General features: G+C 44.7%; 1 protein-coding gene across 4 annotated transcripts in view; it reads left to right on the forward strand.

The window, feature by feature from the left end:
• The window catches only part of LOC119455837 (SWI/SNF complex subunit SMARCC2-like), a 75,673-nt gene extending 59,297 nt beyond the window's left edge, over positions 1 to 16,376 (forward strand). The window contains exons 23-25 of one of the 4 annotated variants that reach the window (XM_049669350.1): positions 3,535 to 4,126; positions 13,466 to 13,624; positions 15,784 to 16,376. In XM_049669350.1, the coding sequence (XP_049525307.1) occupies positions 3,535 to 4,126; positions 13,466 to 13,624; positions 15,784 to 15,887 (855 nt within the window). In that variant the 3' untranslated portion in view covers positions 15,888 to 16,376. The remainder of the gene's footprint in view (positions 1 to 3,534; positions 4,127 to 13,465; positions 13,625 to 15,783) is intronic. The other 3 variants (XM_037717320.2, XM_049669349.1, XM_037717319.2) reach the window with 3 other exon arrangements.
• The last annotated feature ends 827 nt before the right edge of the window (positions 16,377 to 17,203 follow it).

Consider the following 17,203-nt stretch of genomic DNA (forward strand, 5'->3'; position numbering starts at 1 on the left):
AATCATGGAATAAATTGAAGGGTTGCAGACGAAGAAAAAGAAGCTTGAGGCAGTTGCCGATTTAACGGCTTCTGCAGATGGATTTGCTGAAAAGGCTGAGAGAACTGGTGACATCTCGCTCATTTTCATCTAGAATTTCATCTAGTCGAATGAAACTGTACATGCACTAAGTCAAATCACTTTCCGTTCTTTGTCCAATAAAATGTAACGTGTGTGAGGTACTGTATTAAATATTTAAATTTTTTGAAAGGTCCTTGAAAAGTCCTTGAATTTTTTTCTTGGAAACCGGTACGAACCCTGGATGCTGAATGCATCGAAACGAAAAACACCGAAGGCGAGTGGCGACGCCACCTTGAAGTTCCTGCACCAGCACGCCATGACGTCATGGATTTTGACAGCGTCTTCTAGGTCTCAGTTAATTCTTTAGCAGTAAAGATTGACCACATTGTGTTCTAAAGGAGCCCAAGACTGGATATGGCAAGTTTTGCGAACTTTTACTAAGCCAATGTGGCCCAAATACGACAAATTATACCTTAGAAGTCGTGACGTCACACTGAAGTGCTGACGTTGGGGTTTCCGCACGAAATTCAAACAATTTAACTTGGAGTTCATTTTATCTTCTAATAATTGACCTATTGCAGTGTAATTAACGACAGCAGCGTTTCCGAAGAATACTTTATCAGTCTAAGTTTATTTATTGTTTTGCTTTAGTGTCCCTTTAATAAACTTAGCACGTTAGACTTCTACTTTATTTAGGAACTTCAATGTCATTTCTATGTTAATTTATACTTTGGACACACAGAAAGCGGGCACATGTTTCATTCGAGGGCATGTTATAATTGAGCTAATACAGTAGAACCCCGCTGTTACGTTCCCGAGTGCTGCGTTTTCCTGGCTGTTACGTCGTTTTCAGCTGGTCCCGGCATAGCGCTCATAGGACCCAGTGCATTGGTAACCCCACTGTTGCGTCGCAACTATGGGAACATTCCCGCATCTTGCGTTGCGAACTGCCACCCCGCACTGGCCCGAGGCCTGAGTGGCTATGTTGACTTTCATGTCGCTTGGCTTGGCAGCTTGACGATGGGATTGGCCGCCCAAGGTGCTGGGGGCAACACCTATGATGTATTTTCTACAGATGGTGTCTATGACTTGTTGGGGCCCTAAAATTGGTTTTGGCATATAGATGTTCGGGCGACAACGCCGTGCGCCGTATGCTGTATGTGCAAGTGAAAGCGTGCAAGTGAAAGCCGACGACCACGGCCAATTCTCGCACACACAAGAGAGAAAAGCGGGGAGGAAGTGTGCCTTCTCCCGTCGCACTTGAGGCACCAAGGAAAGGGGAGGATGAGGGAGGGAGGGAGGGAGGGTTAGGGGGCGGCATTGTACTCTGGCATCAACTGCATACTGCACGGTCACGCAGGCCTATCTTGAAAATGATCTGCATTGGGGGCAGAGTCTAGGCAGTGTAGGTGCGTCAGCAGCTCATAGCTTGTGTGTGTGCTGTGTGTTCTCGGTGCTCAGTTTGCGTTGAAGCGATAGACAGCACGAAGGTCACATCGCTCGCTGCTGCTGCCATGCTTCCTCACGTCAGCATTTTGACAGCAAGTGTCCGCGCTCATCTAGTGTGACATGTTCATGTTTGCCTGTGCGTGCTGACACCATGCTTGTTAATTCAGTTAGTAAGCGAATGTTTACGAATGCTTTACAAGTTTGTACCGATGATTAAACTGCTATCCTTGCTTTGTATAGCTCTCTACTAATTTGCTATCGCAATCGATGATTCAGCTTTTGGACGAAACTGCGACTTTTTTTCAAACGTAAGAACTCTACTGCCAAATGAATTGGCAGTGCGATTTCACATTTTTTCTGCACCTTGTTTAATTCGACCCGCTGGTTAATTTGATAATCTTTGTTGGTACTATAGGGTTGAATTAACAATAACAAGTTGACTGTATTCAAATATTTCATTTGACTCGAAATATCTTTTTACTATTTGAAAAATTCAAACCCCCCCATAAGTTGCTTCTCGGTTCTTTATATATAGTCATTTTCGCGTTATGCAACAAAGCATACAGAATGTATTGCGGTGAAGCATATTTGTCGTGCAGGGAAGCATATTAAAAGTGAAAAGGGAGCACTGTCACGGGGCCACTGCAAGCGCTTATGGCTACCCGACACTGTCAAGTACTCACACTATACTGTCTTTTCATGCATCTGGACGGCACCAGCTTTCAGGCAGAAACCTCTGTGTCTGCTAGTGATCTGGCTAAGTGCCTGAAAGCATGGTTTCCAACCTACAAATTTGACCTAGTAGCAAGCTTGGCAATGTTTTTAGGCCCTCACTCTAGAGTAGTTGTGTACCACCAGGATGCATCAATGGCAAACTTGGTCAAAAGCCTGGCTTTAGAAGAAGCAAGGAAAATTTTAACACCAAAGAACCCAGAGGTGTCCTCGTCAACAAAAGCTCCTGAATAGGCTCTTCTAGGTATGCACTGTGAAAACACTTTGAAAAGCTCATTAGCCAGCAGCAATTTTCACACAGGTACAGATCAAAAAACATGTGCCTGATGAAATTTTCGGCCGAAATTTAAATACATGCGAGTGATAATGTAAATGTAGTGGCCACTGTTGGCTCTACTTGTGAAGAAATATGTGCTGATACCAGACACTAGTGTGTCCAATAGCGGCTCATTTTGGTGTCTGAAGGAATGCGACATGCAGGAGAGTATAGCAGCTGCTCTTCGAACATGTCAAGCAGCTATCCTTCCCTCATGACAGCATTAAATAACTGCAGTTGTCATACTGTCAAGCAAAAGTGCTGTACTAGAGAATTTTGTTGACCACGAAGCATAATTTTCCTGTACTTTATTTGCTGTGCAATAAAGTTTTTTTTTTTTTTCGTCCCTCTGGTTTGTGAAAAAAATTGCATTTCTGTGAAACCTATAGTATTCATAGCTGAAAAATATTTTATTTGCACTTCATTTTCCTTATCCAAATTAGCTTCAAAATATAAAATTTTATATTCAGACCTGTCCTATACGATGGAAGTGTTTGTAAGCCAGAATGGACACAGAAATAAAAGACTGGTGGTTTCTGCTAATGACTGGCAATGTGAACTCCACCACTTTGTTTCATTGAGACGCTAGCACTGCTCTTGCTCTCTTCTGTTGCACGTGTGCAGTGCTCGGCGCGCTCCAAGGGTCGTCAGAATTACCATTGTGCGGCCAAAGGACAAATACCTCCAAATTAAGGAGAGCTTGATGCCACTAAATAATGCTGACGCCTGCCAGAACCGTGGGGGAAGTCCGAATTATAGATTTTCTGAGGTAACAATATTTAACTGTAATTAGACAAGCCAACTTTATTTCTGCATTAGTGTTCCACCAACCCGAACATATGCGTCACCTTTCGCTGGCTTTGCATGAACAAGTCTCCCAGCTTGTGCTTTGTGCAGACAGGTTCATGCAAGCTCTGCTTTGCAGGGAAAAAAAAGTAATAAACCAGTTTCTATCTTCTCATTGTCTGGAACCACAGCTGGAGTACCAGCGGCAGCAGCTGATCCAGGAGCGGCAGCAGTTCCACCTTGAGCAGCTGCGAGCAGCTGAGTTCCGGGCTCGGCAACAGGCACACGCCATGATGATGGCTCAGCAGGGTGGTGCTGCAACACAGCCCACGGCAGCCCCTGCAGCCCCGGGGGCTCCACCCGCAGCTCCGCCACCTACAGCAGCAGGAGGAGGGGGCCCTACACCAGACGGAGGAGGAGACCCAGGTCAGCACCCGCCACGAGCTGGCAGTGGCCCTCCCCTACCTTCCCCACACCCACAGCAGCAGCCACAGCAGCCGCAGTTACCGCCACAGCAGCAGCGTAGCCCTTACTACCCAGGCTACGGGTCTGCTCCACCTCCAGTGGGCGGGCCGCGACCATACCCGCCTGCTGGGGGTGGGCCCCCGGGCGGTTACGGGGGCCCCGCTCCCTACCCACAGCCCAGTGGTGAGCAGGCATTCAGAGTACCCCTTGGCGGCAGCCCCCAGCCAGGGGGAGCGGGTGGTGTGCGAAGTCCTGGCTTGATGCACCCGTCTGCAGCACCTCCTCCCACCTCTTCCATGGGGCAGCCGCTCCCCTCAGGTGAGCAGCACTAGGACAGCCCCTGTGTCAGCACGGCAGTAATGTGATGTCTTTCGCAGTTGTATTGCTGTTTGTACAACCTTTGTACCACTGCTGGCATGTCAGTTCTTCCTCCATGAGGTTCTATTGTCATGTTTTACATGGCCCACACAAACAGGTCCGTTCATAATTGCAACACGGTGAACTGTGAATTGCATCTGTATTTATTGCAACAATGAAATCTGAAATACCAAGGCTTATGGTATTTCAGATTTCAATTTTATTTGGAAAGCCAACACGGTGGCATCTACCACCACAGCTCATCATGGTTGAAGCGCATGCCCATGAGATAAGACATTTCCACTTCGGAAATTTACCTAAAGAAGCTGTAACACAAATTTTGCCTCCACTGGGCAACCTATACCTTAGGTAGATGAAAATCAGAACCCAGAAGAGGGTATGTGCAGGCTAAATGGTTCATGACTGGCGCAAGAACAATAGGTAAAAAAAAAAGAGGGGAAAACATCATCATCATAAGAGCTGCTTGTCGCTCTTGTCATCCCATTTTTGAACTGTATTTGTTCTCCCAGCTAGAACCAACACTGCTGACACAGCAAACATCATATGAAACAGATGACACCATAAGACCACCAGCTGTGTCCCATTGTTTTGTTTTGGTACACTTTCTTGCAACATTTACAGTGCCGTTGCAATCGGTGCGAGTGGCCCCTTGATTCCTGTCACACATTGGCACACGTAAGAGCCCGCAAAAGGCTGATTACAACTCAACTTGAATAGAATGCAGGTGTGCCTCTGGTGTCAAATGCTGCAGAAATATGTACCGTTGTTTGTGTGTCTGAAGTAAAAGCTGGATGGGAAGATGTTCCGTTGGGGCATCGTCTGGCTTGCTTTTTGCCATGCTCATGCAAGCTGGAGAAATTAAAGCCTGATGAGTAGGAGTGCACAAATATTAGAAACTATCAAATGCGAGGTAAGTGCAGGTCTAGGGGCAATATTCTAGATTTATTTATTTATTTATTTATTTATTTATTTATTTATTTATTTATTTATTTATTGTGCCCTCAGGCCCAGTAGCATTAGAGAGGAGTGGGTTAGGAGTAAGAATAAAAAAAAGAACAATAACGTGATTGTTCACTTTCAGTGGTACAATCACTTTCACCAGATTTCACGCGACCAGCACCAGATGTGTCAGTGCCTACGGGCAGCAGCATTTCTGTTACCGCACCGAACGCAATGGCACTCGTAGATGCTGATGCGTTGAGTGCTAGTCATTCGAAAATATAGCAAAAGTGATTATTCCCTAAAGTGAACAAATGACCTAGAGGCCCAGAAAAGCTTAGTCGTAGTGTTCGAGCTGTGCAGTTAGATGCATTAGAATAATGAGCGTGCCAGCTATCATTGTATTTCTGTTTGGGACTTACTAGTCAATAGCCAATAAAGGTCTGTTCATACAGTCGAACAGTTATAACAATATTCTTGTGCCAAAAGAAGGTTTGGATTTGAAGGCAAGTGCAAAACTGTCATAGCCACAGTTGCATGCATTTGTGTGGACGGTGGAAAACGAAGCTGCGGTGTGGGAAGAGGGAGGGCGAGCATCGTGCGAAGTTTCCATGACCCTTTCGATTTCAGAATCCTTTGACAGGTAGCAAATCACGCCGAACCCAACAATGAAATGGTACGGACAGCACTTGCTCTTTACCATTGGCACCGGCTAGGCGCGTAGCGGTGATCAAGTTGCATGATGTGTGATCCTTTCATCTGTTGCGAAGATTGGCCTTATGAGAACCCACCTGCCGTAAAGTTAGGAAAGCCCGTCTGTATTTTGGAGAACTGTAAAGCGAAACTTTCTATGCAACAAATAAAATATTGCCCAAAAACACAGGTCCACTAATAAACTGACAATCTCATTGGTATTCAATACAACAGAACGTAACTAATTCATTAGTTTCAGAGGAAGAAAAGCACTTAACTCTATTCAAAGGAAATTCTGTTGATGAAAAAAATTTTTTTGAGACCTTCATATACTGGAACTGAGCTGTAATCACAGCTGGCATACTCATTTGCTCTTCCCTTAACCTCTGCTCTTCTGTGATGCTCCGGGTCGCTTACTCAGCGGCCCGTTCGGCCGATGTGCTCAGCACCGTAGGACATGGGCACGGAAAGATAAAAATTTCGAGGGGGGGGGGGGTAAGATAGACCGTACTGTTTATCTTGACGTCTATGTACCCAAGCGGCTAGTAGCATGCAACATTCTTGTTATGCAGTGCTGGGAGACTCACGAGCATATGCAGCACCATATTTTCTTGCCCAAAATTTGTACGCATTACAAATTGTGCGAAAATTTTTCTGACATTCGATATACGGCTTTTTTTTTTTCGATTTGGTATTCGCACACTCACAGTAATTGGAGATCAGTGGGTGAGGCCTTTGTCCTGCAGTGGGCATAAAATAGGCTGTTACTTCTGCTGATGGTGAGGCTTCTCAGCTTTCTGAGGGTTGGTTTTTATTCACCCTGTTGGAATATTTGTGCACTCCAGCTACCAATTCACAGTGGCTGTGACATGCCTTGTTTTCAGTCCTGGTGCTTCCTGCTAACATGGGTTGCCTTACATATAAGCTGCATGCCGCGCACTGCTAACATTTCTCCAGCCTTAAACATGCATTGAGCTGGTTGCACTTCTGCCTAGTTTTACCACGACACACTCTGCACTTGTATCTGCACATCCTTAGCTTGTGTGCAAATGAGGACCTTCAGCTTTCACTGACATAAAACAACTCCAGTGTGTGTGTATATACACATATGGAATTGCTGCATTGGTTAGCCAGTGTTGCCATTGTGATGAGGACAACCCAAGAAAACTACATGTTTGCGACAGTGCTTCATAAATTTTGCGAAGTGCTAGTTTCATTATAAAACCGGGGCCTATATTCTTACATTGATTCCTGTGAAGACTGTCCCTGAGTGCTGCATAATAGTTTTTTTTTTTTTTTTTAAGAAGTGGTAAATCAGCAAGGACAAGAATAGAGTCCTGGAGAGTTTGGCGAGTTCTATCGGTTCATTGTCAATGTGAATAGAGGCACAAAAGATGAACACGTGGAAATACGAACGGGGTGAGCAAAAGCAATTCAAGAATTTTACATCTTTTTCCCCTTGCTTCTGTGGACATAATGTCATGTCATCATGCCATTTGATTTGCAGTTTCTTTCTCTACATGTACGGAGTAGTGGGGCATCCTGTATCAGCAGTCTGTTAACTCGTTGGACTATTTCGAAAGGGTGAAACCAGTATTGTCATAATCCTAAGCCTTCATAAACAATGAAAAAGTCAGTACCCCTTTGCTGCCTTAACCTGCTCCAAGATAGAGTACAGTAGAACCTCGTTCATACGTTTTCAAAAAATACGCGAAAAATAAACGTACGATCCGGGAAAACGTACAATCTGAATCGAGTAAAAATTAAAGCTGACAAGCCCTTATGAGGTGCAAGGGCAGAAAACATTTATTTCTTGCAAAGCATAGTTACAGTCGAATCTCGTTAATTCGGACTGACACTGTGGCCCCGTCAAAGTTATGTGTATTCCAATGGGCGAGAACGCTCGGTAATTCGAATGCGAAAGCATTTGCGACGGTTAATTCGAACATAACCGCGCGCCAACAATGCTCTCAGCAGCACGCCAAATCACGTGGCGGCGCCTCCGACTGGGATTGCTCCGACACTGCCATAAAGCAAAGGCTTAGGAGAGACCCCTCAACGCCGCGCGGCGAAATTTCCTCTCTCAAATGGTAAGGTCTCCGTTTCTGCGTTGCGCCGGAACACGCGTGTAGGTGCCGACGTCTACGCGGAAGCCCAGTCCGGCCAACGAAACTTTGGGGAGCGGGCTAAGCTGGCACCAAGCCGGCGGGCGCGCACGGAGACAGTCGAAGGTGAGGGAGCTACGAGAGAGTTGAGAGGGAGGGCGAGGGGAGCCACCGAAGCGACGGGGTTGCCGAGGCCAAATGTGCTTCCCTGCCGCCCTCCTCCCTCACCTTCGACGGTCTCCGCGCGCGCGTGACGCCGTGCCGGCACGGCCCACTCCCTGAAGTTTCGTTCACTGCCGTTATCAGGATGCGAGAGAGAAAGAGATTGTGGTTGTGAAGAGGAAGAGGCGCTATCGGGATGCGAGCGTTGGCCGGCGTAAGCAGTTTCGTGGCCTTAGCTCGCTATGTGCTTGTGCGCCGCGATATTTCACGAGTCGCTTTGTTCGTACGTAGCGCTATGGTGCACAAATACGTCAAAAATAAGTCCTTTTGATTCGAACAAATTTTTGGGCCCCTTCGAGTTCGAATCATCGAGATTTATTTTCTGCTGGTGCGTCACACCCTTGGACAGGAACAACTCCTTTTGTGCACATTGCAGATCCTTGCCCGCATTTTCGTTGTCTTTCGTGTGAAAGAAGCTTTGTAAGGCTTCCAGGCCAGCAAGGGTTTCGGCGAACGAAGCCGGTGGGCGCAAGCCTTTGTTCTCGCCGCCGTCTTCAGACGCCTCGTCCGCCGCCACCTCCGCTACGATCTCGGCGAGTCGTAGCGCCACACGCGCGCGGCGCAAACTATTAAGCGGCTTGTTTTCGCCGCTTAATAGTTTGCGTTGAAGCGAGGTAGCGCAAAGGTCAATTCGCTCGCCGCTGCTGCCGCGCTTCGTTACTTCGGGCGAACGAGCAATGCAGAGAAGTCGCGGAGAAGGGGGGGGGGGGAATTGAGCACTGCAGAGAAGCCGCGCGGCGGCTGTCTGCCACTTAGTGCTTCACAAGCACATGAGAGCGGCCTTTTTGCACACCTCAATGATAATTTTTCGCTGCAGAACGTATCATACGACCGCAGTTTGCCGCAATGCTGAACGTTGCTGCCGAATATTCGTATTTTCCGGGAACGTATTAACCAGAACGTATTAACACATTCCTCTATGTGGTTATGTTTATTTTTCGTGATTGTGAACGTAGGAGCTGGGAAATCGCATTAAGCGGGAACGTATCAGCGAGGTTCTACTGTAGTAAATCTTGGATGCTATGCTTCTGCACTGGCCATGATGCAAAATCACTGTGGTTGTGTAAGATCTGCATATACAAAGAATGCACTGAAATGGCATGTTTCTGGGGCATATTTTAATTATAACTCTGCCCTAAATGGCGATATTCACTTCCAGATTGAGGAAGAAATGTTGGGAAGCTTCTACCTTTTGCAATGACAAAATCAGGCTCGCGGCATTCATTTCTTGAGCCAATGTGTAAGCGCTCAGACATGGGACAGTTTTCACCGGATTCGTAATCTGAGCACAGCAACTGCTTTGACCTTAAATAATGCACTTAATTGCGCTTGGTGTTCATTTCTCTGGCAGGCACCTATCGGCAACATTCCTCCACCATTCTCACGGGGCATCCATTCTAAACGCACTCATGACGCAGCAGAGTGTACATTGTCAAACAACTGAAGCTGCGCTTCCAACTTTGCCATCCCTCTTTGGGACGAACCATATTGTGCTTTTCTGGGACACTACTAGTGCAACTCAAGCCAGCTGTAGATATGCACAAAATGCCTCAGGTGAAGACATGGGCATGCCGAATGAACATTGTGTATGGCAGCTCACATTACACTGGCCCGAAACAAAAATCTGTGTTCACCAAGATTGGCTACAATAAGCAGCCTACTAAACTCTTCTGTGATGCCCAAGAAGACATTCAGCACTAGTCTTATATTTTATGCCTCTGAATTACATTTTGCTGTGTACTTAATAATTTAAATTATTACTGCTGAATGTTCTCGCGAACATCAGTGCCTGTTTCTGATTCGCATTCTTGTGCATGCTTTCATTGTAATGCAAGCTGTGCCACTGGTGCATCGCATAAGATTTTCTAGTCAAGCATGTCAATGTAAATCATAAGGTACTGCACATACATTGAAGAATAAAGAACTGGCCTGTTTGTTCCTTCTTTCTCTCTTGTGTCACTTTCAAAATGTATTTAAGTCATAAAATATCAAGTCAATAATTTTCATTAAATGTCTATGTTACGCATATCTCTACTGCACTGTCAAGCATAGAGGTGTCATAGGTGACATCCCTGATCAACCTAAATTTCGTTGGTGCATTCATGAACAAGTCAGCGAATTTTGCTATAGTAGACGTAAATGAAGCAAGCATTCCTGCCATCTGGTTTATTGATTACTGTAGGCTCTCTTTAAGGCATGCATGGAGAGACTTTGGAAGTCTGTTGATCTATCCAGAAGTTGTGCACAAGAGTTCACTGAATCTGCGGTAGACATAAGGTGCCCAGAGCATACTTTTTGCCAGAGGGCCTGTCTTACCAGTGTGTTTAAAGTGAGTCTACTGTATTGCGTGAATCTGTGGAGTTCTAACTGGTCACATTTTTCTCTCTCTCTCTCCCTTCCTTTGCACTGCTGACTTGCAAGGTTTGAGGTGGCAGTAAGACGTGAACACCATTTCAATACTCTGCTTCTTGCAGCGTTGCATGACTGCTTCTAATGCATGACTTTTCCTGCTCTTAACTCCCTCTGCCTCCCCTACTTTATTATTTTTTATTTATTTTATTTGTTGGTGTAGGTAGTGCCGAAACTCTTTTGTAGTCACAGTTACATTGGCAGTGCAAGTAAATTTAAATCAAATGTTTGTGTATTAATTTTATCCTAACTACATTGTGTTAATTTTGCTAGGCATGTTGAAACTTGACTACAATTTATGTGCCCCTGAGCTTGCAACTTCATTGAAAGCTAAGTGTCAACTTGAAAACCATCCTGAAGAAACACTGCTGCATACCTGTAAACTGGTAACAAGTTAGTTTATTTGTAAAGCATTGTGTGCAACCGGAACTGCATCATACTCTCTGCTTGCTTTATGCCTGTGCTATCCGAAAAATATATTAATGCTGTTGCTTAAGTTTGCTTGTGCTTTCTTTTTAGAACTTTGCTTGCTTCGGAAATCACTTTAGGGCTCAGGCAATGACGGTTTTGCATTTTCAGCTGCTACCTGTTGCTTAAGCATATTATGTGACTTGTAAGCAACCATGTGCTTGCTTTCTTCCAGGATATATAATACCTTGTTGAAAAACATTGCCCTCTGTGTGACTGATTAGAGTTACACAGTTACTGGACTGTGCTACAGCTCCTGGTATTTAGTGTGTGGATGCATGCGTGCATGTGTGTGTGTGTGTGCGTGTGTGTGTGCAGAGAAAGAGAGTCCGTGCATATGTGTTGTTGCTTTTGAACATCTCCGCTACAGGGTTTGCCTAAATAATGGACATGCACTTTACTCCATAATGGTTAAAGCTCTGTGATTGCTTTCAGCGTTTGCTTTAATTGTCACAGTGGCAATATTTTGTCCAGCATTGTCCGTAAACCTGTTGTCGGTAGGCAATGTCACACCAAAGTAAAACAATTGTTGCTTCAATGTGACAGTGCTGCTGACATGTTAACGGGTGCGTTGGCCAACATTCTGGCAAATGTGACAACACTGCTGTTCGCCGTTATACTTGATGTGATGTGTCTGTTCTCCTTGCGCTGTCGTCTCGTAAGGTGTACTGTAACTGCATGGGTATGGTGTGATAGGGGATATTTGACAAAAATAACAAAAGAAACCTACATAATGTGACCATTGCTGTTGTCTTAAAACAGATCACAGCATAATGCAGAATTCATTGCAGAGACCTGTGCTCATCTGTGGGTACACATCATAGTAATGAATTGCACAGTATGCTATGCTGGAGTGTTCTAGCAGGACAGCATTGAGCTGATTGAAGGCACCAAAAGCGTGCACACTGCAGCAACTGCATTCATGCATATAAGGTCTTACGGTTGCACATCGTAGTTTAGATCACCTAATTGGACTGCTCCGTATTGCCTCTGACCTGTTGCGTCACAGCAGATACACTGCCCTTTTATAGTACATTGCAGCGTCTGTATGCTTCCCTAGGACATACAGAGGTTGTCTTTCCTGCAATACTCGCTTGCCCGGAAGTGGAGCGTAGTGGATTTTGAAAGCACCAAGATGATTGGAGGAGTGGAAAATCATACATTATATTTGTGCAGATGCTTCTGAATGTACTCAGACATTGCAGACTGTTTTCATTCTTTCTTCCTTCCTCCCCCCTCTCCTTCTGTCTACATGGTTATGATATTTGGGAAGGTGCTTAGGTGCAAGCATTGGTGTGCATATTTTTTAAATTCTCTTCTGCCCTGAAAATAGTGAAGTATGCTTACTGTGGTTTAGGTGGATTTTTAAATTTGAAATGGCAAACAGTCCGAAATCTGGTCAATTCACAAAGTAGTATGTCAGCAACTGTTTGTGTAAATGTCTGCCAGAGAAGTTGCTTATCTGTGCTCTTGTGGTTTGGCTGCACTGTGGCATTGAATGTTGCTTATTGCCCTTTACATTACTTGCTGTGGTTCTACTGACATTTCCATCCACAATAAGTTGACACATCTTCAGGAGCCATGCTTCTCAAAAACTACGACAAAGTGGAGTTGCACTTCTATTCACACATAGGGCATTGTCAGCATAGACACATGCAGGTGGGAAATGCTTGCTCCGCAAAAGCTTTCTGAATTAAAAGAAATAGATGTTGAACAGGTGCTGCTAGTCATTTCATTTTAGGCTGCAAAACACAACTTTCTTTAGGTGTGTGATGTAATTACGATGTTGCCTGATTATTGCCAGCCATTCAGTCTAAAAAAAAACAATTCGAATTAAAAAAAAAATGTGCATTCACAAAAGCCAAACACCATCACTGTGTTTTTTCCTTTCTTGCGCAAAGTCTGAATTCTTCAAAACATGAATCCAGCTAGATGGTGTACAGACCAGCGGTGCATGAAGGAGATTTGGGACAGAGGATAGCTGAACAATTCTTATTGTCACGTCGACCAGAACTTAAGTTTTCAAAGAGTAAAGGCTCTTGAAGTGCCCTGGCAGTTCAGTGTAAAATAAAATTCAGCTACTTGTGCGTCTAGAAGAATTTGCCCCTAGAAGTTGGTGCCTTGCACCATGATGCATCCGTTGCAGCTAGTGTCAGTGCGAATCATGTTGGTTGCAGGCATGCTCTGTTGTTGTTCAGCCATATGTTGTCTGACTGAGCGTGCCTTGACGGTTCTTCTCCTGTCCATGTTTTCAATGTCTCGTCTCTTTCCATTTGTTGCATTGCGTTTGTGAACCTTTGTGACCACATGTAACACCGTTCTGTCTTTCCTTTCCTCCCCCATGTCCCCCTCTCTTCTCTCTGCTCCCTTCCTCTGCCGCACCCCTTTAAATTCACTCCGTGCAATCAATCTTTCGACGACTGTGGCTGCCCCTTCCCCCTAGCTATGGCAGCTGGAGCACCACCCATGCCCTCCATGAATGGGGGTCCAGTGGTTCCCCCCGGCACTCCGTCCCCCATGGAGCAAGGGACCCCCCCACAGCAGCCACAGCCACCACCACAGCCCCACAGTCAGTGTCCGCCTGGTGTGGCTCCGAGCCCAGGTTGCTAGCCCCCTCCCCTACCTTTGTTGTCTTTGTCTGGTGTAGAACTACAACGCATTGATTAGAGGGAAGCATGGCACGAGCTCCTGTGGGGCTCTTTGTTAAAACACTGCTAGATCCAGCATGGTGATATGGGAAGTATGAGCAATGGCTTGTCTTGGCAAATGGCTTAGGCATCAGTGCAACTGAACCTGTGTCAGTGCCCTTTCATACAATATAAGTTTAGCAGTAAGCAACTGGAACAGCCATGTCTTTCACAGAATACCACTGTTCCCGTTAGAATTGTGTAGCAGCTCATTTATGGAACACTGATGTCTTCAACAGATTACCACACCGTCACAGAGCAGCATGATTAATATGTCCACTCCATAACTTTCATCTGCTTACCCAGTTAGGTTGCTACAGTAGTAGCAGTGTCATGAGGCATTCGTGAGGTTGTGGTATGAAATGACCAACAAAACTGGAAAGTTTGCACAATTCTAGATGACAGCATAGTGACAGCATATGAGTACATAGCTAGAGCTGGCTGGGAAGCATAGTGATCCACCACCAGTAGACTAAATCTGCAGAGCTGCAGAGTTGAATTCGAAGCACAGTGCACAAGTCAACAAAGGTGTCAATTGGAAGCCTGTACTTCCCAGAATTCCACAGTCAGTGAATAGTTGCCGTGCCAAATTTCCCTCTAGCAAGCATTTGTGAAACTACACTGTCTTGTCTTCTGCATGTTTGCTTGGCATAACATTTTGAGGCTGTAGAATTGAATAAAATCAAGGGTTAAAGGACGTTATAAAGGCTAAGTCTAAAGCAAGATACTAGAGTAATAATAGATTGCATTCTTCTTTTTTTTTTTTCAAGCTTTTCCAGCTTTTGTTCAGAGAAAGGCTGACCTAAGTGTCAGTGTACACCAGTGTTGTCAGCATCTGCCAAATAAGAGCCACATAGTACCTGTCAGCACCTGATCAAATAAGCTTTATGCCAGTGTAGTGCCATGATATTAGTCAGTTCTGTTACAGGCATTCTTTTGCGACCTCGGCTCAATTGGCATGGTTTGCGGCCTCTTGGCACATAGCCAGTGTCATCTTTTTGCATAAGGCTGCATTTAGCCAATCACACAGTGATAAAACTGTTGCAGTTATAGAGTACTTCAACAGCATTTGAATGAAGCGTTAAGAATTATCAGACATGTGGCATTTGTAAAGAAATTGTGATTCATGTCATACTCTTGAAAGCATGATACGGTGATTGTTTCTAGTGCATCGAGACAAGGCAAGGAACACATTGAGTGTTACTAATAGCCATATCTTGGAAGTTTATAGGGCTTCAGCAGACTGCTGGAGGACTATTAGAGTGGTGCCGAGCTTCGTATGAAAGGGTGCAGAAGGCTGAGCTTTGAGGCCAAATTGTTTAATACACATTTGCAGCTCCAGGTCTCCCAAGTTCCAGGTCCTCCAGAACGTTGCATTTCAACTCGTGAAGCTAGTGCAACTTCCCTTGGTTAGCACATGGCTTTGCCAGCTGGTCTTTATTAAGGAGCAAACAAAATTCGCGTTTCTGTTGTTACTGCTTGTCTTACAGGGATTGTCCAGCCTTTTTTTTTTTTTTTCTTCGTATTCTATTGTGAACAAGGTAGGTGCAGAGGAGCTTAAACATTTGATTTAATCAAGTTTCTTTTGGTCAGCTTTTCACACAGCAAGTTGATGCTAAATTCAGAGCTTTCATACGTGTTCTTTGCTTAAGAATTTGTAGGGTTAGATATTTCTTTAAAAGTAGCTAAGGGATGCAGAAGGACGTATGATTCATTATATCCCCCTAATGTTAAGCATTAACCACAGGTACAGCGGTGTGCTAGCTCATTATAGTTTAATTTGCCAAGTGCCTTTACAATGAAGCAGTCGTTCTAGAAATTAGTAAAGTTGCTGAGGACACGAGCAGACTTCAACCTCTCAGTGCTACATTAGGAAGTTTTACTCATCGCAGTAGTTGCACTGGAAGCAAGGATATGTTTATTATTGTTGTCTAAATGAGAATTATTATTTGTTGTTGTTATTGTGCTTAGAAACATGGCATCAGGTGTCGGATGATTAGTTGTTTTTAAGATGGTGAGGTGGCCTTTTTGTCTTTCAAACTGTCCCTTGTTCAAAATGGTACTGATTGGTCAGGTTCTGGAAACGTGCCTGTTCCTCCCTCAGCCGAATGCGAGCCCGCAGCAGCGAGTGGAGACCCAGGAGCTGGCTCGAGTGCTCCAACTCCCCCTGGACTGTGAATTTCTCCGTGCGACAAGAACCTCTGCAGCTCATCTGCTACAGTCACAAGACCTTCCCAATGGCTGTTCATTCAGATTGTGTCATCCTCATCGCTTGTACATTACTTGGACATTGTCTCTTGCTTACTCATGGCCCCATTAACTATTGGCATCTCTGCTTCTGTTAGAGTATTATTTTTTTTTTTTTTCTTCACTGGTGCGTTAGCATTCGTAATTTCTGCTGCTTACCTGGTGGCAGTGTGAAAATTCGTTCATCACATCGCCATGGTCTCCCAGCTTGGTGCTTGCTTCCGAGAGCGGTTGTCTGTGACGCTCTTGTGCGAGATTATTGGGAGCATAGTCTCGAGTTCTTTTCCACTCAGATTCCTGAAGGAATAGCTCAAAGTTGCATCGAGGAGAGATGCCGTTACCATTTTTTTTAGAGGGAAGTCATCCTGCACCTGCACTCTCGTACACCATCCCATCAAATAAAGAATTTGTCTCAATGTCCTTGCTGTCATGACCTCTAAATGCTATAGCATTTATTGCACCTGTTCTGCAAGTCTCGTGTCTGGAAGTTAACTGCGAAAAACTGACTTTTTGAGGCCTTGCCAAGAAAGCACCGTAGGGGTGCTTCCATACATCCTTTTGTGAGCACATTGGGTACTACTGAGGAAGGGAGTACCCCTCTCACAATAGCCAAGAATTCCTTTATTTTCCCATTGCACGTGGCAACAAATGCAGTGATGCTGTATTATTGTACTCAACAGTCTGAATAAGCCTTGAAGTAAGTCCTTCGCTTTGCATATTGCTGGTGCCTCAAGTTTTCTGTAGTCTTTTGCCAAATCATTGTGGAGTGTAAGCCTTGAAGTCTGCATTTCTTTCATGTGTTTTCATTGGTAAGACTCATGTGTGTCATATACACACCTTGGTGTAAAACCTTCCTCCTCACCAAAGTGATGTAAAGGTTTACTTTAAAGGAATTAATATAACACTCGGGTGTTTCACATTTTCATATAAACGTTTGCCTTAGGTGGCACTTCAAGTGCTGAAAGCCTTTTGTGAAATTACAGTTACTAAAAAAAATTATTTTTGAAAAAGGCCTTCCTCGATTTTCTTTGAAATTTCTCAAATTAGGTCTATTGACAACCAATGTAATATAGAAAAACTTGGCGCATCATTCATGTTTTGTTTTGGAATTGCAAAACGAGAAATGTGACTGAGTAAACAGTACCGGTGCTGCGACATATGGGGTCTGCACATATTAGTGGTTGCAGATTCCTTTTTTTTTTTTAACAACACTAAAATTCTCCAGAATGATTCGGAAAGCGACGATT

Source organism: Dermacentor silvarum, chromosome 6, assembly GCF_013339745.2.
Source record: "Dermacentor silvarum isolate Dsil-2018 chromosome 6, BIME_Dsil_1.4, whole genome shotgun sequence".
Lineage (NCBI taxonomy): Eukaryota > Metazoa > Arthropoda > Arachnida > Ixodida > Ixodidae > Dermacentor > Dermacentor silvarum.